The 25,755-nt window shown below is 34.4% G+C and overlaps 1 protein-coding gene across 1 annotated transcript; it reads left to right on the forward strand.

Moving 5' to 3' along the window:
• The first annotated feature begins 5,987 nt into the window (after positions 1-5,987).
• Positions 5,988-25,411, forward strand: Pph13 (PvuII-PstI homology 13). Its single transcript, XM_075300064.1, has 3 exons — positions 5,988-6,513; positions 23,848-24,095; positions 24,155-25,411. Exons 1-3 carry the CDS (start codon positions 6,470-6,472, stop codon positions 25,315-25,317), a joined length of 1,455 nt encoding a protein of 484 aa, XP_075156179.1. The 5' UTR covers positions 5,988-6,469; the 3' UTR covers positions 25,318-25,411.
• The last annotated feature ends 344 nt before the right edge of the window (positions 25,412-25,755 follow it).

Raw genomic sequence — 25,755 nt, forward strand, 5'->3', positions numbered from 1 at the left:
TCTGTCTAACCTTTTGTTTCACATTTTTATAAATCTTTTGTATTGAATTTTATTATTTTCAATAAATAATTTTGTTGTTATGTTATCGCACACACACTCAAGAGGATGGAAAATTTGAATTAATTTTAGATAATTGTAACTAAACTGTATTACAATACCGATATCATAAAAATAAGTAAATATGTTACTACAAAGTCAAGAACATTATTTTTGCTTTTGTTTTCATTTGATAAAGAAAATTTCGAAATTAAAAAGAACAAGTATATACGGCCGCAAGTTCGGCCTGGCCGAAGCTTATGCACCCTCCACCATGGATTGCGTAGAAACTTCTACTAAAGACAGTCATCCACAATCGAATTACTTGGGTTGGGGTAACACTTGGCAAGGCATCTTAAAACTTCCTAACACCGTCTTCTAAATTGTAAGTCCATACGTGGTATATATTAAACTAAAAGAAAGGCCGATTAAATACGTATATAACTCAGTTTGACAAAGTTTTCTATAGAAATAAAATTTTGACAAAATTTTCTATAGAAATAAAATTTTAACAAAATTTTGACAATAGAAATAAAATTTCGACAAAATTTTCTATAGAAATAAAATCTTGCGAAAATTTTCTATAGAAATAAAATTTTGATAAAATTTTCTATAGAAATAAAATTTTGACAACATTTTCTATAGAAATAACATTTTGACAAAATTTTTTATAGAAATAAAATTATGAGAAAATTTTTTATAGAAATAAAATTTTGCGAACATTTTCTATAGAAATAAAATTTTGCGTAAATTTTCTATAGAAATAAAGTTTTGCGAAAATTTTCTATAGAAATAAAATTTTGACAACATTTTCTATAGAAATAAAATTTTGGCAAAATTTTCTATAGAAATAAAATCTTGACAAGATTTCCAATAGAAATAAAATTTTGACAAAATTTTCTATAGTAATAAAATTTTGACAAAATGTTCTATAGAAATATAATTTTGGTAGATTATTTTTGGCTCGAGTCGCAGCCATGACTAAGAACTCAGCAAAAAAAGAGCTTCCAAAAAAGTAGTTTGGATCCCCAATGGATCCGCAATGGAAACTTGGATCATCTCCAATGAATTTTACATGGGCTTGTCATAGGACAGAAGTACTCCCTTTTTGGATCCTTTGCATTGCTTTAGAAGTTGTGCCCTGGAAGTTAATTTGAATGAAGAAATTTAAAAAGCGAAAAAAAAAATTTTTCCCACCAATTTCACTTTTTTCATCCATATGTTTTATTAACACTATTATTTTCCTATTATCTAATTTTTACAATTTGAAAAACTTTTTCGCTACGAGCAGGGGTTGAACCTGAGTTTGCAGGCACCATAACAGAACGCCTTAGCACACTCAGCCACAAACGCCATTGAACATAAAGCGTCGAAAGGTCAATTCAAATGTTTGTGATATGATCGCAATACGACACCAAGGAATAACATTCTAATTGCATCTCAAGATATTCTTTAGTAGTGCGAACGAAAAAATAAGAAACGCAGGTTCAAATCTCACCAGAGGCAATTTTTTATCAAATATTTTTCTAAAAAAAAAAAAAAAATTTCTATGTTATGCATCGGCATATATTTTCGTATAAATATATTTCTTCCATTAAAAATCAACAAAAAAATTAAAAATTCTCGTAATTTGCAAAACCTTCTCAAAAGAACTTCCATGGAAGCGAAAAAGTCAAACGGCACAAGTTCAAATTCCAGCGGGGATGAAATTTATTTTTTTATTATTATTATTTTTTTACTTTTTTATTAATTATACCCTTCACCACTACTGTGGTACAGGGTATAATAAGTTTGTGCATTTGTATGTAACACCAAGAAGGAGTAATCATAGACCAACCTTTTAGTATACGGATCGGCTTAGAATTAAATTCTGAGTCGATTTAGCGATGTCCGTCTGTCCGTGGTGGTAGTGGTATATATACCACGTATGGACTATGTGGTATATATTACGGTGTTAGGAAGTTTTAAGATACCTTGCCATCGGCTTCAGTAGAAGTTTCTACGCAATCCATGGTGGAGGGTACATAAGCTTCGGCCTGGCCGAACTTACGGCCGTATATACTTGTTTTTATACCCTGCGCCACACTGTGGATCAGGGTATTATAAGTTAGTGCATATGTTTGTAACACCCAGAAGGAGACGAAGTAGACATATGGTGTCTTTGGCAATAATGCTCAGGGTGGGTCCCTGAGTCGATATAACCATGTCCGTCTGTCTGTGAACACATTTTTGTGATCAAAGTCTAAATCGCAATATAAGTCCAATCGCCTTCAAATTTGACACGTGTTCCTTTTTTGGGTCAGATTATAACCCTATTGATTTTGGAAGAAATCGGTTCAGATTTAGATATAGCTCCCATATATATCTTTCGCCCGATATGCACTTATATGGCCCCAGAAGCCAGAGTTTTGGCCCAATTTGGTTGAAATTTTGCACTAGGAGTACAATTAGTAGTATAGTCATGTGTGCCAAATTTGATTGATATAGCTCCCATATATATATTTCGCCCGATATACACTTCTATGGACCCAGAAGCCAGAGTTTCATCCCGATTAGCTAGAAATTTTGCACAAGGAGTACAATTAGTAGTATAGTCATGTGTGCCAAATTTGATTGAAATCGGTTCAGATTTAGATACAGCTTCCGTATATATCTTTCGCCCGATATGGACTAATATGTTCCTAGAATCCAGAGTTTTGGCCCAATTTTGTTGAAATTTTGCACTAGGAGCACAATTAGTAGTGTAGTTAATTGTACTCAATTTGATTGAAATCGGTTCAGATTTAGATATAGCTCTCATAAATAGGGACAAACCTTTTATATATAGCACCCAACACAACTGACGGATGTGGTATGGTATCGAAAATTTAGATCTACAAAGTGGTGCAGGGTATAATATAGTCAGCCCCGCCCGACTTTAGACTTTCCTTATTAGTTTTCTATTTTTTATTAGTTTTCTATTTTTTTTGTAAACTTTAATTGTCCAAAATGTGCACTTAAAATAGCCTGATTGCGTTTTTTCTAACACTTGTCCACAAGGAAGTAGAAAAAAATCATTGGGGGATCCCAAGATGCGCTTTAGAAGAAATGTTTGTGCATTTGTCCAAAAGGACTGCATCAGAAGTGGAAAAAATTATTGGGGGATCCCACGATGCGCTTTAGAAGAAATGTTTGTGGACTTGTCCAAAAAGACTGCATCGGAAGTTGAAAAAACTCGATGGGGGATTCTAGGATGGGCTTTAAAAGAAATGTTTGTGGAACAACTTCCAATTTTTTTTTGCTGGGAACCGATATGGACCAACTTTTGTGTGATTGGGGATCGGCTATATATAACTATAGACCGATATGAATAAATTTTGGCCATATACTTACACCACGTTCCAAATTTCAACTGGTTGGGTTATATTTTGCTTCTCCAAGAGGTTCCGGAGTTCAAATCTGGGGATCGGTTTATACAGGGGCTATATATAATTATGGCGCGATATGGACCAATTTTTGTATGGTTGTTAGATACCATATACTAACACCACGGATCGGGTGAATTTTGCTCATCCCTGATGCTCCGAAGGTCAAATCTGGGGATCGGTTTATATGGGGGCTATATATAATTATAGACCGATATGGACCAATTTTGGCATGGTTGTTAGCGGCCAATACAATACCATCCGACCTACATCAACAACAACTACTTTTATAGAAAATTTATTTCTATAGAAAATTTTGTTAAAATTGTATTTCTATAGAAAATTTTACCAAAATTTTATTTCTGTAAAAAATGTTGCCAAAATTTTAATTCTTTAGAAAACTTTATTTCCATAGAAAATTTTGCCAAAATTTTATTTCTATAGAAAATTTTGCCAGAATTTTATTTCTATAGAAAATTTTGCCAAAATTTTATTTCTATAGAAAATTTTGCCAAAATTTTATTTCACAATTTTGGGATTATTTGTTTGGCTTGAGCTCAAGCCAAATAAATAATCCCAAAATTGTAAAATTCCAAAGGTCAACTAACAAAACTAAACAAAATTTTATTTCTATAGAAAATTTTGCCAAAATTTTATTTCTATAGAAAATTTTCCAAAATTTAATTTCTATAGAAAATTTTCCAAAATTTAATTTCTATAGAAAATTTTGCCAAAATTTTATTAAAAAATTTTCTCAAAAAATTTTTTTCAATAGAAAATTTTATCAAAATTTTATTTTGACAAATTTTTATTTTGCAAAGCCTACCAAAACATCAAGAATTCTACCAATCTACCAAACAGTAAAAAATCTACCATTTTTGGTAGAATTCTACCAACTGTGGTAACCATGCATATAAACAGATCCCCAGATTTGACCTCCGGAGCCTCTCGGGGAAGCAAATTTCATCTGATTCGGTTGAAATTTGGTACGTTGTGCTAGTATATGGCCGCTAACAACGATGGCAAAATTGTTCCATATCGGTCTATAGTTATGTATAGCCCCCAGATAAACCGATCCCCAATCACACAAAAATTGGTCCATAATTGTATATAGCCCCCATATAAGGCGACCCACATATTTCACAGTTGGCTTTCTAATTACCGCGCAAATGTTCATATCGGTTCGTAATTATTAAAAAACTCCCCAATATATACCGATCAAGAATTAATTCATATAAGTATTAATTCTGCCTTGTTGTGTTTAATATATACTCCACATGGTCTAACTTACAATTTAGAAGACGATGTTAAGAAGTTTTAAGATACCTTGCCATCGGCAAGTATTACCACAACCCAAGTAATTCGATTGTGGATGACAGTCTTTAGTAGAAGTTTCTACACAATCCATGGTGGAGGGTACACAGAAAACAAAAAATTCACCAAATTTTTTCCAATAGCCGGAAGAGTCGAAAGTCGACTTTTCAAATTTTTAAAAGCTCGAAAATTGACATTTCCAATTTTCAAAAAAAATAAAATAAATAAAAGGTAGAAAACTCGACTTTTTCAAATTAAAAAAATCGTTTAATACTTTTGTCTTTTACTTCCCTTGCTTATTTTATGCTGAAAATTCATCAAATATATAAAAGTGCCGGTGTCAAAAGTCGACTTTCCAATAGCTGGAAGAGTCGAAATTCGACTTTTCAAATTTTTAAAGATTTGAAAAATTGACTTTTCCAAAAATATAATTTTCAAAAAATTTAAAAAATAGGAATCGAAAAATCCATATTTTGAAAAGGTCGATAAAACAAAGCCAAAATAAAATTTCAATAAAATAATACATCCTTCGATAGTGACACTACACTTTGAAATAGTGCCGGAATTATAATGGAAATAAAAACGAAAAAAAAATATTTAAACCTTAGAAATAATTCTCAGTAATGCTTAAAATTTTCCCACAATATATTGGTGGAGGAATGACCACCAAGGGGATGGATTTTTTTTATGGATGGATGAATGACAAACATTATATTGTAATTCCATACCACACAGATACTAGACATTTTTTTTTGGTATACTCTTCAACTGATACAAGTCCCACACATGGTCTATGGAATAGAAAAAACACAGAAGGAATAAGAATTGGAAAATACAGTGACAACAACAACAAAAATATCACACTTACAAACTAAAAAAAAAATCCATAGTGAAATAGTGAAAAACTAATTCCTAAGGCTTCTCTAATACGAACTGTAAACGTTAAAGACATGAATGTGTAAAATAGAAAAAAACTAAATATTGGAAAATAGAAAATAGCCATAGTGCTAGATGACCATTGGCTTTTAAAGAAACTCAAGAATCCCTTAATTTAGTCTAGTCGGTGCTGTGGACGGTGTTACTGAGATAATTTTCGAAACAAAAATAATTTTCAAACAAAAAAAATTAAAAAAAAAATCATCTTATAACGGAAACGGAAATACGATAAATATTTAATAAATTCCCATACGTTAATTTAGGAGAATTATAATAAGAATAATTTTATAAAAAAATTAAATCTTGTTATTAGAAAAATGTTATAGTTTCAAAATAAGAGAAAAAAAAATAAATTTGAATTTTTTCTTTTCCCTAAGAAAATTGAAGAAAATCCTTAGTCTACAGTACCAGTGAAACCTTAGAAATGTAGACACAAAACAAAAATTTCTAGTTTGTTGTTTTATTGAAAGAAAAAAAAAAACGAAACGACAATAAATAGCAAAAGAAACAAAACAAAACGCTTAGAAAAAAAAATTTTGGGAAAAAATCGAAAACACGCCTATTACTAAAATAAAAAGAAAAATATTTATTGAAATGAAGCTGCACACTTACTAACACAGTCTCATAAAGAAGGGACAAAATCTATGTATTAAAGCTACTTAATACACACACATACATATATGGATAGTGTTATAATATATTTTGTATAGTCGATAAATTTATCGATATTAGTTAGTTTTATCTATAAGAAATTCAATATTTTTTTTAAACAATTTTGAATGGAAAGAGGCACAACTATGAAGCGGAAGCAACGACGTTACAGGTAATTGAAGCTATATATTCAATTTTATATTTATTCAAATCGAAACGCTGGACCGAGTATTTAGAGCTAGAAATATGACCAAATTTTATGAAAAGCAATAAAGTGTAATGACCATTTTATATTAAATTGATTCAAATGACAAAGCATCCATATTTCAGTACCTATTACATTTTTATTTCATAGAATGTTACCACACCCTCAAAACAAAAATCGCTTCTGTAACATTTTCTTTCAAACACATTCTGCTTCAAGCATAAATATTTTCAGAATTTTTAAGGCTATTATCAGTTACTTTCAGTTTTTAGACGCTCCACGATTATTCAACTGTCGAACTGAACGGACGTGTTTTCTAATAGTGGAGTATTTAATCGTAATAAGTACTTATTACGAATTTCACGTGTGGTGGAAATAATAAACCACCATGCAGCGAAATTCAAAGTCATCCACTGGGTTGCTAACTTCAGCACCCAGTGGACGGGTAACGACCGAAATTATAAATTTGGGCAGCGACCAAGAGTCAGGCCCAATTAGTCGACCTGTAGACGGGTCGACTGGCGGTAACACTTTGACAAGTCGGACCTTTTCTAAGGTGATGACATCAAAAGGAGGTAATCCCTCTCGAAAGAGATTCAAGGAACGAAGAAATGCTTTGTTTATCCTAAAGAAATTAGGATCAGTCGACCCAAGCACGTTGTCGGCTAAGCAAAGCGTTTCCTTAAAATGGGCTCAAGGAATTCTTGAGGCTGGAAAAAGGGAACGATTACCGGATGAGCTGCCATCCTTCAAAAGGGATCAACGATCGTTTGCCTCAGTTGCTAAAGACAGCCTTGTGATGGCTATCATTAATAAAGGAGCATTGGACGGTATGGTTCCAAAGCAAAAATGGGGGGAAATTGAGAATGCTTTGTCTGGCGTCTACTCACAGGTGCTGGAAAGGTTTCCCGGCCCAGATCCTCGACACCAAGAGGCTTGTTTGTATCAAGGGCGATTTAAGCTAGTCGCATTTGAGGACCAGAGGTCTATAGAATGTTTTAAAGCTGCTCTGATACTAATTGGTCAAGTTTGGGAAGGAGCTGCTCTAGAGTTAGTCGAGAAGAAAGACATACCGGCTAGACCTAACAGGTTGGCTGATAAGTCCCCGGTCTAACAAAGAAAAAACATTTTTTTGTCAAAATTCGTTTTTATTATTCAACATAGTTCCCTTCAAGAGCGATACAACGATTATAATGACCTTCCAATTTTTTGATACCATTTTAGTAGTACTCCTTCGGTTTTGCCTTAAAATAGGCCTCAGTTTCGGCGATCACCTCTTCATTGCAGCCAATTTTTTTCCTGCGAGCATCCTTTTGAGGTCTGAGAACAAGAAAAAGTCGCTGGGGGCCAGATCTGGAGAATACGGTGGGTGGGGAAGCAATTCGAAGCCCAATTCATGAGTTTTTGCCATCGTTCTCAATGACTTGTGGCACGGTGCGTTGTCTTGGTGGAACAACACTTTTTTCTTCTTCATATGGGACCGTTTTACCGGATTTTCGTATATTTTTTAATCTGAAGCTATATGCCCCAAAAATTTGCTTACGCCTTACACAAAATGCAGGACACTCACACAAGAGGTGTTTTATTGATTCCTTTTCCTCCGCATCATGACAGCTCATACAATAGTCATTATACTTCGCACCAATAGTTTTTGCAAAATCACCTATCAGGCAGCGACCCGTTATAGCAGATATCAGGAGTGATATCTGGCGTCTCAAGAACACTAACATATCTAGTGTGCGGTTTAAGTTTAAATGGGGCCATATTTGCTTGGTGTCGTTACAACCCTTGCAATTCTCCCATCGAACATTTGCCATCATGACAGCCTTCTCACGCAGTAAGGGCTTGCAGGTAGCCAGAGGCATACCAACAGATTCTAGTTCCCCTGGAATATGTAAGGTAGTTCCTAGCCATGCTAGCTCATCTGCTTCGCAGTTCTCCGGTATGTTCCTATGGCCAGGCACCCATATGTGATTGTGCTGCTCAGCCATCTCATTGAGAGATTTGCGGCAGTCGATGGCCGTTTTCGATTTGAGGAACACAGAGTCCAAGGATTTTATTGCAGGTTGACTGTCTGAGTATATATTAATGCCAATATTGCTTGGAGCATTACTTCTCAGCCAATTCACCGCTTCTCTTATTGCTAATATTTCAGCCTGAAAAACACTACCGTGATCAGGTAGTCTTTTCGCTATTCGAAGTTCCAGATCTTTAGAATATACTCCGAAACCCACTTGTCCATCCAATTTGGAGCCATCAGTGTAGAAATCTATATATATTTTATTCCCCGGGGTCCGTGTACACCACGCCTCACTATTGGAAATTAGAGTCTCAAACTTTTTGTCGAAAAGTGGACCAAAGTGTAATCCACTACGTTAGGCACATCTGGCGTTATTTTGAGGACCGAACTATGACCGTAACTTTTTTCCGACCACAGCGATAGCTCGCGCAACCGCACAGCCGTTGTTGCAGCTGACTGTTTGGCCAAAATGTCTAAAGGCAATAGATGCAGTATGACATTAAGGGAATTTGTTGCTGTCTTGCTGAATGCGCCTGAGATACACAAGCACGCCATACGCTGAATTTTATCTAAACTTGTCGGCTGGTTAAGTGCCGGCCACCAGACTACAACACCATATAGCAGTACAGGTCTAACCACTGCCGTGTATAGCCAATGCAAAATTTTTGGTTTTAGTCCCCACTTTTTCCCTATTGCCTTTTTGCACGAGTATAAAGCTACTGTTGCTTTCCTCGCTCTTTCTTCAATATTAAGCTTAAAGTTCAGCTTCCTGTCCAAAATGACGCCAAGGTATTTTGCACACTCACTAAAGGGAATTTCAAAATCCCCTAAGGAAATAGGCCTAACCGTGGGAGTTTCGCGATCCTTGCAGTACATGACTAGCTCTGTCTTTGCAGGATTTACCCCAAGACCATTATCTTTCGCCCATTTCTCAGTCATCCGGAGGGCTCTCTGTATAATATCTCTAACTGTTGATGGGAATTTTCCCCTGACTGCTAGCGCCACATCATCTGCGTATGCCACCACTTGTATCCTTTCTTTTTCTAGGGAAACCAGAAGGTTGTTTATAGCAACATTGCAAAGAAGAGGTGATAGAACTCCTCCTTGAGGAGTGCCTCTGTTCACATACCTTTGTATGTTTGCATGTCCTAGTGTGGCTGAAATGCGTCTCTTCCTTAGAAGTTCGTCTAACAGCCTAAGTATACCTGGATCAACATTCAGAGTTGTCAGTCCATTTAATATCGAGCTCGGATGGGCGTTATTGAACGCCCCTTCGATGTCTAGAAACGCCACGATTATGTATTCTTTGACAGATAGTGAGCTTTCAATAATGCTGACTAGTTCATTGAATCGACGATAGTTCTAAGATAAATATCTATCATCCTCTCCAGAGTCTTAAGTAGGAATGATGATAAGCTGATTGGTCTGAAATCCTTCGCATTCGAGTGAGAGCCTTTTCCCGCTTTAGGTATGAAAACGACTTTTAATTCCCTCCACTTTTCTGGAATATATGCTAAGATGATACATCCTATATATATCGCCGACAACCAGGGGATAATTCTGTCAGCCACCGCTTGTAACTCCGCCGGAGTAATTCCATTAGGTCCGGGGGATTTGAATGATCCAAAGCTATTGAACGCCCTTATTATTCTAGATTCCGATACAATTTCCTCGATAGGAAACGACCGCTGAGTCACTGTGGCACCGCCAGTACATGGTTCAACCGTCTGATTTCCGGGAAAATGTGTGTCCAATAGTACCTCCAGCGTCTCCTCACTGGACGTTGTCCAATTGCCCTCCGATGTTTTAATGAAACCTGGAGCGGAGTTCGTGGATGCTAGCACCTTCCGTAGTCTGGAAGTCTCGGATGTATTCTCAATGCTGCTGCAGTAATCATTCCAAGAGTTATGCTGAACCTTTCTCAGTTCTCGCTTGTATCCTCTCAGATTCTTCTTGTAAGCGTCCCAATCCACAGGAGCTCTGGTGGATATTAATAAAGCTATTCACGTACAAACAAATGCCAGTTTAAAAATCCGAATTATGATGGATACTTCGAAGTAGAAAATATTTTCTTAATTCCAAAAAAACTTTAAACCAAAGATGCTAAATCCTCAAAATAAGTCTTAGCCTATATTTGAAGCGTTTTTATCTTAAATCTAAAGATTCAATATTTCAGTTAATTTAAGGACGATATCTTTAAATCAAAAAAAATTGTGTTTCCTTACTTTAAGGAAAATTTGCCTTAGTTTAATGACATGCAACTTTAACGAACATTTTCAAAATGTGTGTCCTAAATTTGATGAACAAAAATTTGAAGCAAAGATTATAAGGTTTCTTTTAATTAAAATTTCATTATTTTAAAGAAATTTGTCCTTAATAGTGTGTAAATTGCGTATCCTAAAAATGAGGTTGCGTAATCTTTAATATCACGTAAATATTTTTTCAGTGTATTTGCACTTCTTTAAACACACAACTTTAAATGCTCTTCCAAAAAATGTTCTCCCAGAGATGTTCTTTATTTTAATTACTCAGGAATTTCTTTTAATTCAATTTTTTATAACTCGCTTTTTTCATATATTTTTATACCCACCACCATAGAATGGTGACGGGGGTATAATAAGTTTGTCATTCCGTTTGTAACACATCGAAATATCGATTTCCGACTATATAAAGTATATATATTCTTGATCAGGGAGAAATTCTAAGACGATATAACGATGTCCGTCTGTCCGTCTGTATGTCTGTCTGTCTGTCTGTCTGTTGTAATCACGCTACAGTCTTCAATAAAGCAATGAAGCAATCGTGCTGAAATTTTGCACAAACTCGTCTTTTGTCTGCAGGCAGGTCAAGTTCGAAGATGGGCTATATCGGTCCAGGTTTTGATATAGTCCCCATATAAACCGACCTCCCGATTTGGGGTCTTGGGCTTATAGAAATCGTAGTTTTTATCCAATTTGCCTGAAATTGGAAATCTAGAGGTATTGTAGGACCACAAATACGTGTGCCAAAAATTGTGAGTATCGATCCATATTTTGGTATAGCCCCCATATAGACCGATCTCCCGATTTTACTTATTGGGCTTATAGAAATCGTAGTTTTTATCCAATTTGCCTGAAATTTAAAATCTAGAGGTATTTTATGACCATAAAGAGGTGTGCCAAAAATGGTGAGTATCGGTCCATATTTTTGTATAGCCCCCATATAGACCGATCTTCCGATTTTACTTCTTGGGCTTATAGAAACCGCAGTTTTTATCCAATTTGCCTGAAATTTGAAATCTAGAGGTATTTTATGACCATAAAGAGGTGTGCCAAAAATGGTGAGTATCGGTCCATGTTTTGGTATAGCCCCCATATAGACCGATCTCCCGAGTTTACTTCTTGGGCTTATAGAAACCGCAGTTTTTATTCAATTTATCTGAAATTGGAAATCTAGAGGTATTGTAAGACCACAAATGCGTGTGCCAAAAATTGTGAATATCGATCCATATTTTGGTATAGCCCCCATATAGACCGATCTCCCGATTTTACTTTTTGGGCTTATAGAAATCGTAGTTTTTATCCAATTTGCCTGAAATTTGAAATCTAGAGATATTTTATGACCATAAAGAGGTGTGCCACAAATGGTGAGTATCGGTCCATATTTTGGTATAGCCCCCATATAGACCGATCTCCCGATTTTACTTCTTGGGCTTATAGAAACCACAGTTTTTATCCAATTTATCTGAATTTGGAAATCAAAAGGTACTTTAGAACCGTAAAGATGTGTGCCAAAAATGGTGAGCATCGGTCCATGTTTTGGTATGGTGCCCATATAAACCGACCTCCCGATATGGGGTCTTGGGCTTATAGAAACCGTAGTTTTATCCAATTTGCCTGAAATTGGAAATCTAGATGTATTTTAGGACCATAAATAGGTGTGCCGAAAATGATGAGTATCGGTCCATATTTTGGTATAGTCCCCATATAGACCGATTTCCCGATTTTACTTCTTGGGCTTCTAGAATCCAAAGTTTTTATCCATTTTGCCTGAAATTGGAAATCTAGAGGTATTTTCGGGCCATAAAGAGGTGTGCCGAAAACGGTGAGTATCGGTCCATATTTTAGTATAGCCCCCATAAGAACGATTTCCAAATTTAACTCCTTGGGTTTCTAGAAACCGTAGGTTTTATCTGATTTGCCTGAAATTCTAAATATTCTGGTATTTGAGGCTCAGAAAAACGTGTATCGGATTAAGTTTTTATCGGTCCATTTGGTAATGCCTCCATAAAGACCGACTTCACTTCTTGAGGGTGTAGAAGGCCAACTGATCATGAAAATTGCTTGAAACTCAATGTAAAATTTCCAAATTTTACTTCCTGGGTGAAAATCTACAGATTTAAGATTTCAAATCAAGACGTTATTTTATAATTTTCTTGCACACTTACAAGAGATGTTAATAATTCCTCTAAAACTCAAACAAAAATTGTTCTTATAAATCCAGAACCTTATATAGTCCTCATAGGTGAAATCTTTATATTTATCTTCCGGAAGTGTCCTCAAGCCCTCCTGAAATTTCAAAGGAAACCCTAATATTTGGTTCATGGTGGTGGGTATTTAAGATTCGGCCCGGCCGAACTTACGGCCGTATATACTTGTTTTTTTTTTTTTACTAATTTTAACTTTTTTTGTTTCAAAAAGGTTAGGAACATAGTAAGGATTAATAAAATGGTTCAAATTATTTAAATTTTGTCGAAAAAATTGCTAAATCCTCTCTAGAAAAATGCGCATTTTTGAAAATATTTGAGGTCAAGCGTTTCAGACAAGCGTTAGAATGCATTAAATCATAAAAAAGTTTAAAAAGTATTTATTTATTAAAATATCACAAATTTTTTCAAATCACATCGAAAACACTGAATTCGGATCACACCTTACACCGAAAAATATGCATGTCCGGATCCAAAGATTTTATCTTTACGTTAACAATTTTTGGTATTGATTCCGAGCCAAAGAAGCGGAGAATTCAAGTAAGGATAATTTTAAGACACAATTCTCTTTTAAATTTAGGTTTTTTTGTACTTGATTCTAGGGAGCAAATTTTAATTTTTCGTTTTTTTCAGCTTTCTTTCTTCATATGCTATCAATTGCCCTTTAAAAACGTGTTAATGACAACTTACATTTTCAAATTTTGACTCGATTTCTAGTAGAAATTATGCTATGTTTCAAGTAAAAAACATTTTTCAAATAAAGTGTTAAAAAACATGTCCTATTTTTGAACGATTTTTTGCAATTTCATTAATTTTAAAGAATTTTTCTGAATTGTTAAAGTTAAGTTGACCTTAGCCCAAAAAAATTTCCTTTAATGTTATTATAACCATTTTTAAGTCAAATCACTTAATTGTAAGGACAGTACGACTTCATTGAAAAGTTTATCGACTTTTGGGCAAGGAAAATAAATTTATATTAGAGAAATGTGTTTTCTACAACCAGAGAAGGAATATGATCACCTCAAACATGTTTCAAGAGCAAAATGTTATTTTTGTATGGTGACCATGTAACATGTTTGTCACTAAAATGTTATTTTCTCGTCAAATATAACCTGCTTGCCGAAATCAAATACATGATTTTCGAGAAAATAACATGGTTGCGAAAACCATGTTACATGGTCACCACCCAAAAATAACATTTTGTTCTTAAAACATGTTTGAGGCGAACATATTCCTTCTCTGGGTGTATGCTAAGCAAAATTTGCATTCGTATTTTAAGGACATGAAATATTTAGCCTCACGACAATATTTTTTTCAGTGTAAGAAGCGATGCATATTCAGTGCAACGGCTGTTGAAATGGTGGACATCCATCCTATGACTAAATTCATCGCTTCAGCGCCAATTTTGCACCACTTCCATATCCAAAAAGAACAACTCCAGTACTTTTTTGGCGACGCTTTTTTGCTGGGTACCTCTAGATTTCAATTTCAGAGCCAAAGATGCGGCTTCTTTAAAATAAAGAAATTTTTAGTGGCCTATCTGGCTTTAAATCTACACTCAAAAAAAAGTTTACTTTGATCCAAAGATTTTTACCTTCTCTTAAGGATTTTGGTGTTGATTCCGAGCCAAAGATGCGGCTTCTTTAAAATAAAGACATTTTTGGCTTTAAATCTAGGATCACTAAAATTAAAATACAGATATCATTTATCGAATTTTCATTCTCTTTTCGTGGTATATCAATATAGGCATTAACGTACAAACAAACGCCAGTTTAAAAAAGTTTAAAAAATTCAAATTATAACAGATACTTCAAAGTAAAAACTATACTCAATCCAAAAAAAAAATTAAACCAAAGATTCTAAATCCTTAAAATAAGCCTTAGCCTATAATTGAAGCGTATTTATCTTAAATCTGAAGATTCAATATTTCATCGAATTTAAAAACGATTTCTTTACTTTAAGGGAATTTTGGTTTAGGTCAAAGACATGCATCTTTAACGGAGGGACACAAATTTCCAAAAGTTTCAATATTTCACTTAATTTAAGGACAATTTCATTAAAGCAAAAATGAGTTTCTTTACTTTACGGACAATTAGCCTTAGTTCAAAGACATGGGACTTTAATGGAGGGACGCAAATTTACAAAATTTGTGTCCTAAATTTAATGACAAAAGATTATAAACTTTATTTTAATTAAAATTTCATTATTTTAAAGAAATGTGCCCTTAATATTTTGTAAATTTCGCATCCTAAAATTTAGATTGCGTAATTTTTAATATCACATACATATTTTTTTCAGTGTATTTTTCGCCCGATATAGATTTATATTAAGGCTACCATATCCCAGCAAAAAATTTGGAAGTTCTTCCAAAGGCACAACTTCAAAAGCACTTCCAGAAGATGTACTCCCAATGGTGTTCTTTATTGTAACCACACAGGAAGTTCTTTTCATTCAATTTTTTATAACATTCTTTTTTCATATTTTTAATGGGTAATTTTAACTTTTTTTGTTTCAAATTGGTTAAAAACAATTTAAGAATTCATAAAATGGTACAAATTAGTTAAATTTTGTCGAAAAAAATGCTAAATCCAATCTGAAAAAATTGCGATTTTTTGAAAATATTTGAGGTCAAACGTTTCAAACAAGCATTAGAATCCATTAAAAATTTTTAAAAATTAAAAAAATATTTATTTGACAAAATATCACTGAATTTTTTAATTTACATCCAAAATATTGAATTCGGAACACACCTAAAGAAGTGATTTTTTGAAAATATTTGAGGTCAAACATTTCAGACAAGCGTTAGAATCCATTAAAAATTATAAAAAATATTTATTTGACAAAATATCACCGAATTTTTTAATTTACAACCAAAATATTGAATTCGGATCACACCTAAAGAAGTGATGCAAATTCTGTGCACCGGTTGTTGAAATGGAGGACTTCCGTCCTATGACAAGCCCATGTTAAATTCATCGCTTTTGCGTTAATTTTGCACCACTTCCGAATCCAAAAAGAACATTTTCATTACTTTTTAGGCGATGCTTTTTTTGCTGGGATTTTTCACAGTGAGTACAAGTAAAATGTGTGCCAAATCTTCTCTAAGTGGTTTCAACTGACCTAAGATGTTCGGTTGAAACTGGGATTGAACTCACGACCATTTGTTTGCAAGGCGGGCATGCTAACCATTGCACCAAGTTTGCTTCAAAAAAAAAAAAAACTATACAAACCATAATAGTCGTGTAAGTTTTCTGCGTTTTCCAAAAAAAAAAAATCGCCTCTGCATTATATACTCCCAACAAAAGGCCCCAATTAGTTAATTCCAGTTTCTAAACATTTGTTTGCTTGCAACAAAATGTGTTAAATATATGCTCACTGCAAAATGATAAATGAGAATTGATAAATGAGATCTGTATCCTAATTTAAATTTTATTGGTCCTCGATTTAAAGCCAGATATATCGCTAAAAAATGTCTTTATTTTAAAGAAGCCGCATCTTTGGCTCGGAATCAATACCAAAATCCTTAAAGGAAGGTCAAAATCTTTGGATCCAAGTAAACTTTTTTTGAGTGTATTGAAAATATTATTGACATTAGTTTTAAGTATTATTATTTTTTTTGCATATTTGTTAATACTTTAGTTTTGCCGTAGTATATTTCAAAGCTATCAATCTGTGGTCCAAGAGGGCTTTATTCATTAAATAAATGTTTTAATTTAATTGAATAAAAAATATGTTTGTTAACGAAACGTTTCTTTTTTTTTGTTGAGGGTGCGGACACCTCCCAAATGTGAACAGTTGTCTGAGGACTTTTGCTCTATTAACACATTTAAATGAACCTCCCATAAGTGAACACATCCCAAATGTGGATAAAGTATAGGCGATTGTGAGTGTCCATCTTTCAGAGGCTTCACTGTATATGTTTGTGCGAAACTTTCAAGTTATGCTTGTGAAAATGTAATGTATCAAGCATAATATGTTCTAACCACATGGATGAAAAAGACTGAAAAAGACATATGTTTGGCTATAAACATTATATGTTTGGAACACAAATTTTTAAACACAATATTTTTGAGTGCAAGCATATAATGTTCATAAACTAGCATAACATGTTTGGGACATATATGTTAATATGTTAGAACATATTATGTTTGGGACATAAAATGTTTGTAAATATAATATGCTTGGATGCAAACATATATTAATTTAGAAATAGCCTATAAACATATATGTGTTTAGTAGCTTGGAGCGCTATTTAACAGGGAGCGATATTGAATTAAGTTGGTGGTTGTTGGTTGTTATTACAAAATTAACATTTTATTTTTCCTTGGGCAATTGATCAGCTACTTCTTTGATCCTTACAAACTGTGTGGTCCGCTGTTCGAATCCCCGTCCGGCAAAAGGTACAATTAAAATAAAAAAATCATACAATTGAATAATTTCTTCTACAATGTTTGTATTACAGAAAAAGGTGCTAAGAACTAAAAAATCTCGTGGAAGTGAGAAAGATGTGGGAGAATATACAATTGGGCAGAAACAAAATTTTGAGCATTCAGGTCGAAAACCTATGTTGTTAGCACCTATATTACCTGTTTATTTTCATAATTCATTATGATTGTAAATATATAAATAAATAAATAAAATTTTGAGCACAATATTGTTTGGGAGAATTTTTTTTAAGCATATAATATTTTTGGGTGCAAAATGCTTCCAAACATATTATATGTTCACATAATAACATATTGTTTTTTTGGAAGACAACATTATTGAATTTGGATGCAAAAATACAAAATGTTTGGAACTTAGACTACCCAAACATATATTGTTTAGACCAATATGCTTTCAAACATATTATATGTTGGAAGAGATCAAACATATAAATGTTTGGGCAATACCCAAAGATGTATATGCTTGAAGCAAAATATGTTTGGGAGTATATGTTACAGAAGCGACTTTTTGTGAGCGTGCAGGGACCGTAACAGTTATTTTTATACCCTCCACCATAGGATGGGGGGTATATTAACTTTGTCATTCCGTTTGTAACACATCGAAATATTGCTCTACGACCCCATAAAGTATATATATTCTGGGTCGTGGTGAAATTCTGAGTCGATCTGAGCATGTCCGTCCGTCCGTCCGTCTGTTGAAATCACGCTAACTTCCGAACGAAACAAGCTATCGACTTGAAACTTGGCACAAGTAGTTGTTATTGATGTAGGTCGGATGGTATTGAAAATGGGCCATATCGGTCCACTTTTACGTATAGCCCCCATATAAACGGACCCCCAAATTTAGCTTGCGAGGCCTCTAAGAGAGGCAAATTTGATCCGATCCGGCTGAAATTTTGTACATGGTGTTAGTATATGGTCACTAACAACCATGCAAAAATTGGTCCATATCGGTCCATAATTATATATAGCCCCCATATAAACCGAACCCCCGATTTGGCTTGCGAGGCCTCTAAGAGAAGCAAATTTAATCCGATCCGGCTGAAATTTGGTACATAGAGTTAGTATATGGTCTCTAACAACCATGCAAAAATTGGTCCACATCGGTCCATAATTATATATAGCCCCCATATAAACCGATCCCCCGATTTGGCTTGCGAGGCCTCTAAGAGAAGCAAATTTTATCCGATCCGGCTGAAATTTGGTATATGGTGTTAGTATATGGTGTCTAACAACCATCCAAAATTTGGTCCACATCGGTCCATAATTATATATAGCCCCCATATAAACCGATCCCCAGATTTGACCTCCGGAGCCTCGTGGAAGAGCAAAATTCATCCGATTCGGTTGAAATTTGGTACGTGATGTTAGTACATGGTATTAACAACCATGCCGAAAGTGGTCCATATCAGTCCATAATCATATATAGCTCCCATATAAACCGATCCCGAGCCACTTGGAGGAGCAAATTTCATCCGAGTCAGTTGAAATTTGGTACATTGTGCTAGTATATGGCCGTTAACAGCCATACCTAACTAGGTCCATGTCGGCCTATAGTTATATATAGCCCTCAGATAAATCGATCCCCAATCACACAAAAATTGGTCCATATCAAGTTCATAATTGTATATAGTCGCTATATAAGCGATCCCCATATTTCAATTCTGGCTCTCTACGTACCGTGCAAAAGTCCATATCGATTCGTAATTATTTGTAGACTAACCTATTCATACCTTTTTTGTCTAATATATACCACGTATGGACTAACTCACAATTTAGAAAACGATGTTAAGAAGTTTTAAGATACCACAACCCAATTAATTCGATTGTGGATGACAGCCTTTCGTAGAAGTTTCTACGCAATCCATGGTGGAGGGTACATAAGATTCGGCCTGGCCGAACTTACGGCCGTATATACTTGTTTAATCGTTATTTTGTGACTAAAAAAATAAAAACTCGAATGAAACTGTTAAAAAGAGAGTTTTATTTATCCGTCATAGATAAAACTCTTTTTATGAGTTTTATTTTTTCCTTCAGAAAATGACACTCTATTTTGGAGTTTTATTTTTTCTTCGGAAAATAAAACTCAATTTTTGGGAGTAGGCCTTACTATGTTCGCCTTCTGCTTGAAAAATGTCGATGCCGCGCTTAATCTAAGTCAGTCAGAATGGGAAAGTGTGGAAGACTTATTAGCCCTCTTGAAGCCTGTATACGTCGCCACACAAATGCTTCAAGGGCAATTATTTTATAGCGATTTCTTTAAAATATGGCTTCAAATGAAGTTTGACATTCAGTCGAAGCCCGTCAGCTCAGAATTTCTGACTATAACAGGTTATCAGCCAACCTGTTATAGTCAGAAATTCTGAGCTGACGGGCTTCGACTGAATGTCAAACTTCATTTGGTCTGACACATAGATGGCGTCCCTAGTATTAAATGCATATTATTATACCCACCACCATAGAATGGTGACGGGGGTATAATAAGTTTGTCATTCCGTTTGTAACACATCGAAATATCGATTTCCGACTATATAAAGTATATATATTATTGATCAGGGAGAAATTCTAAGACGATATAACGATGTCCGTCTGTCTGTCTGTCTGTTGTAATCACGCTACAGTCTTCAATAATAAAGCAATCGTGCTGAAATTTTGCACAAACTCGTCTTTTGTCTGCAGGCAGGTCAAGTTCGAAGACGGGCTATATCGGTCCAGGTTTTGATATAGTCCCCATATATATCATATCGAGTCGTGTTGGACTGTTGGAGGATCTTGGGTGGAAACTTAACTCAGACCTTGAGTGTGTCAATAGGTGGGCTTCCAAGAATAGACTTAAACTGAACCCGTCTAAGTCATGCATCCTCCCTATTAGCTATACTCAATACGATCTGGGTTTCTTTCCGAGAATCCTTCTAGGGGAAACTAGCTTAGAATTTACTATGAAGGCCAAGTACCTGGGCTTCATTCTAAACTCTAGACTGTCGTGTTCTGATCATGTCAGCTCAGTTATTGGGAAGATCTACCTTACACTACGCAATCTTCGGGTGACATCAGCATTCACGCCGGTGGAAATTAAGAGGAGACTTGTAGTACAACTTATTGTTCCCGTGATTAGCTATGCTGCTGAATTATATAGTGGATTGGATTCTCATTCGATGCACAAGTTACGAGTAGCATTTAATAATGCTACGCGATATGTCTATGGCCTATCGAGATTTGACAGCATGACGTCATGGGGGAGCAAGGTCCTAGGAATTGACATTATAGACTACTTGAAACTTAGGAATATGACGTTCTTCATATACTTATAGTGAACAAATTGCCTTGTTACTTGTTTGATAAGCTCATCTTTGGTCAATCAAATCGCTGCTTGACTCTTATTATACAACGCTTCAAATATGTGAGCTCTAGTAGAATGTTCTTCATTAATGCTGTAAGACTATGGAATAATTTACCTTACAATGTTAGATGCTTAATTAATATTGACAAATTTAAAAAAAACCGTAAAGAGCTTTTTAACTAGCGCTGCCTAAAATTACTCATTCATTAAAAAAAAAAAAAAAAAAAAAATCTCAGCTCCTTCTCTCTGTACGTTTCTTAAATTCTATAATATATGGTGGTCATTATATATATATTTTTTTGTTATTGTTAACTTCGCTATTGCTTCTTCTTTTGTGTTTTTGTTTTTGGAAAAATATATTTTCTTTTATTTATTATATATCTAGTCTTGTTTACTATACTATAATATTTACTTATACTTTATATAAATCTTATGACTATGTGTTCCTAAACTACTATGTTGAACTATAAAAGAATATAATTCTTATTGTTCTGATATTGTGATCAAATAAATAAATAAAAAAATAAACTAAAAAAATAAACTAAATAAACCGACCTCCCGATTTGGGGTCTTGGGCTTATAGAAATCGAAGTTTTTTTTTATCCAATTTGCCTTAAATTTGAAATCCAGAGGTATTTTATGACTATAAAGAGGTGTGCCAAAAATGGTGAGTATCGGTCAATGTTTTGGTATAGCCCCCATATAGACCGATCTCCCGATTTTACTTCTTGGGCTTATAGAAACCGCAGTTTTTATTCAATTTACTTGAAATTGGAAATCTAGAGTTGTAGGACCACAAATACGTGTGCCAAAGGACCACAAATACGTGTGCCAAAAATTGTGAGTATCGGTCCATATTTTGGTATAGCCCCCATATAGACCGATCTCCCGATTTTACTTCTTGGGCTTATAGAAAACGCAGTTTTTATTCAATTTACCTGAAATTGGAAATCTAGAGGTATTGTAGGACCACAAATACTTGTGCCAAAAATGTGGAGTATCGGTCCATGTTTTGGTATGGGTCCCATATAAAACGACCTCCCGATTTGGGGTCTTGGGCTTATAGAAACCGTAGTTTTTATCCAATTTGTCTGAAATTGGAAATCTAAAGGTATTTTAGGACCATAAAGAGGTGTGCCGAAAATGGTGAGTATCGGTCCATATTTTGGTATTGCCCCCATATAGACCGATTTCCCGATTTTACTTCTTGGGCTTCTAGAATCCGAAGTTTTTATTCTTTTTGTCTGAAATTGGAAATCTGGAGGAATTTTCGGGTCATAAAGAGGTGTGCCGAAAACGCTGAGTATCAGTCCATATTTTAGTATAGCCCCCATAAGAACGATCTCCCGATTTAACTCCTTGGGTTTCTAGAAACCGTAGTTTTTAAATGATTTGCCTGAAATTGTAAATATTCTGGTATTTTAGGCTCACAAAAACGTGTATCGGATTAAGTTTTTATCGGTCCATTTGGTAATGCCTCCATATAGACCGACTTCACTTCTTGAGGGTGTAGAAGGCGCACTGATCATGAATATTGCTTGAAACTCAATGTAAAATTTCCTGATTTTACTTCTACAGATTTAAAATTTCAAATCAAGACGTTATTTTATAATTTTCTTGCACACTTACAAGAGATGTTAATGATTCCTCTAAAACTCAAACAAAAATGGTTCTTATAAATCCAGAATCGGATATAGTCCTCATAAGTGAAATCTTTAAATTTATCTTCGGGAAGTGTCCTCAAGTCCTCAAGCCCTCTTGAAATTTCAAAGGAAACCCTAATATTTGGTTCATGGTGGTGGGTATTTAAGATTCGGCCCGGCCAAACTTAGTGCTGTATATACTTGTTTTTATATAGTACCAACCTTCAATAATATGCAATAATTTATTTTCAGTAGATACTCTATTGTCAGTGAGAATCCAAAAAATTTGACCGAATTTTATTTTTTTTTTTAATTTAATTGATTCAACAAATTGTTTAATTAAAACAAAAATCAATCACAAAAACTAATAGTATCAATTAATTGTTAATTTAGATCAATTAATTTTTTAATTCCTACTATAATTTTTATGGTAGTATCAATTAAAAAATTATTATTAATAGTAATTGATAATATAAATTTTTGTGATTGATTTTTGTTTTAATTAAACAATTTGTTGAATCAATTAAACTTTTTAATTGAATATTTTTGAAAATTCAATTAAAATTTTAATTGTGCCTCGGGTGTGGGTTGAACTCCTACAAAGGATTTTACCTTTGCTCATCTAAATACAATTTTTTGATAGTTTCTCCATAAATTGCGTCTCACATTGCGTCTAAAACTTAGATACACTGAAAAAATATTGTCGTGTTTAAAGTTATTTTCCTTGTTCAAAAGTCAATAAACTTTTCAATGAAGTCAGTATATGAATCGATTCCCAGCCACATCTTTGACTGGGAATCAAAACCAAAATCCTTAAGAGAAAGCAAAATCTTTGGATTCAAGTAAATTTTTTTTTGAGCGTGGGCATTTTGCGAATTCGTAAACCAGAACATGGGGTGAATATCAATTTTATTTGTTATAACACTTCATCCTTTTACGGAATGATATAATAAATTTTGGTTTTATTCGCGTCGCTTGGATATGCCATGGAATGACCCATGGCATGTGTGTGTGTGTGCGTTTAACATGGATAAATAATAGACGTTTACATATGTAGTTATTGCGTAGGTTGTATGTGTACTTCAAAGTAAGACAAGTATTATACCCATGTTACCGGATATTATTGACCAATTTTAGTTTTAGTCCATCCCATGGGGTGGGTGACATGACATCTTCCATAGAGGTGAATTTTCCTGGACAACAGACACAAAACATCACGACAATGTAAGAGACATGACGACAATTCAACAAAGAAAAATCAATGACAACAAAAACCATTACCCATATTCTTTCTTCCATTAATGTGTCATCTTTTTTGCTTTTATGCTATTTTTTCTTTTTGTCTTTCTTTCCATTGGATTCCTAAAACCCTTATTGTATGGTTTTAGAACTACATTTAATACAGTACAATTGCAAGAATTGGAAAGAGCTTTTCAACGCACCCACTATCCAGATGTATTTTTTCGAGAAGAGCTAGCCGTAAGGATAGACTTGACCGAGGCCAGGGTTCAAGTATGGTTTCAAAATCGTCGAGCCAAATGGCGTAAACAGGAAAAGGTGGAACTCAAAGATGGCGAAGAATTGCCTGGGCCCGGTTATGATGATAATGTATTGGTGCAATTAGATCAACCTTTAGGTAAGTTGCTGAAATAGAGAATATTTCCGAATACCTTCAAGATTATCTTCTATCTGCAGGTTCAACTCTATTACCCGATACACCTCCACAATCATCCAACTCCCTGGATAATGAGAGTAAAACTCCATTTAGTAATGATGGTACAGGCATTGGAGCTAATTCCTCCAACATTTGTGATGGTAGTAATGGTACGGCTGGTGGCGGTGGTGGTATTAGCACACCCTCTCGTATGTCTCCAAATATATTTCTTAATCTTAATATCGATCATATGGGTTTGGAACGGGGTGGTAGCCTATCCATGGAATGGTCTACATATCCTCCATCGTCCCTGGCCAATCATGGGCTACATGAGCTACCATCAACCTCAACGAAATCACCATCTTCGGGATCCCAGTTAACTTATGAAACTGCTTTACCTACCTCGTCGTCTTCAACGCTGATGAAACTTTCATCATCGTTGGACTTGAATCCGCACGAACATCAATCGCCACAAATCGACCATCAGCATGAGCAGCACCACCACCAGCACCATCATCATCAGCATCTATCGCACAGCAGTACCAGTAGTCAACATCAACAGCATCATCATCAGGCCACCGATATAAATCACAATATTAACACTGTGGACGAAGATCATAGCCTTATAGCGGTCAATTGTTTTAATAGCTCTCTGGATTTGGTCGATAACACCACCTCAGCTTCAACCTATGATGAAATGAAATTTCTTAATGTCGATCAATATACCATAGAACAATTGAAAGCAGAATGTATTCTAAATATGGATCAAACCTTAACGATGGGTGATGAAGCCAATGATGTGGATGTGGATAAATCATCGCCGTCATCGCATCACTTAACATTGGAACAGGCCTTGTCAGGGCATTCATCTTCACAATTTGAGCAGCAACTACAACAAACTCTCCATAATCATCATGGCGCAGCCGCATCATCATTATTCAATTTGGAAAGCTCTTCACCAGATCAGGATCCTTATATCTTAAATCACCCCCATAGTCATCATATGCACCTGCAATCGAGTTCTCACCTGAGTGGTTCAGATTCACTGCAACACCATTTGCATTCTTTGAATTTTGATTTGCCCGTCTTTGGTTTGAACTCGATGGTCGATTCGAAATCTCCACCTCTACTGGTGCTGGATAAACCATTGTCCTTGAATATAAATGTAGATGGTATCAATGACCTCGTAGATGATAAATACTAACTCTGAAGTATATTATTTCACTGTCTTTTCTCTCGAAATTTATAATGGAAATAAATGAAAGCATAGCCAGCAAGAGATAAAAGAATTTCATCAGGATAGAAATGTCCAAAATTTATTTCTATAGAAAATTTTCTCAACATATTATTGGTATAGAAAATTTTCTCAACATTTTATTCCTAAATTTTATTTATATAGAAAATTTTGTCAAAATTTTATTTCTTTAGGAAATTTTGTCAAAATTTTATTTCTATAGGAAATTTTGTCAAAATTTTTTTTCCTATAGACAATTTTATATAAATTTTATTTTTATAGACGAGTTTACCAAAATTTTATGTCTATAGAAAATTTTGTCAAAATTTTATGTCTATAGAAAATTTTGTCAACATTTTATGTCCATAGAAAATGTTGTCAAAATTTTATTTCTATAGAAAATTTTGT

This window comes from Haematobia irritans, chromosome 3, assembly GCF_050003625.1.
Source record: "Haematobia irritans isolate KBUSLIRL chromosome 3, ASM5000362v1, whole genome shotgun sequence".
Classification (NCBI taxonomy): Eukaryota; Metazoa; Arthropoda; class Insecta; order Diptera; family Muscidae; genus Haematobia; species Haematobia irritans.

What these genes read in the sequence shown, in the direction of transcription:
- Pph13 (XM_075300064.1), top strand. Translation starts at nt 6,470, where the DNA reads ATGGAAAGAGGCACAACTATGAAGCGGAAGCAACGACGTTACAG. An exon ending in CGGAAGCAACGACGTTACAG is followed by an intron (nt 6,514 to 23,847) that starts GTAATTGAAGCT and finishes GTATGGTTTTAG; the next exon opens with AACTACATTTAATACAGTAC. An exon ending in GCAATTAGATCAACCTTTAG is followed by an intron (nt 24,096 to 24,154) that starts GTAAGTTGCTGA and finishes TTCTATCTGCAG; the next exon opens with GTTCAACTCTATTACCCGAT.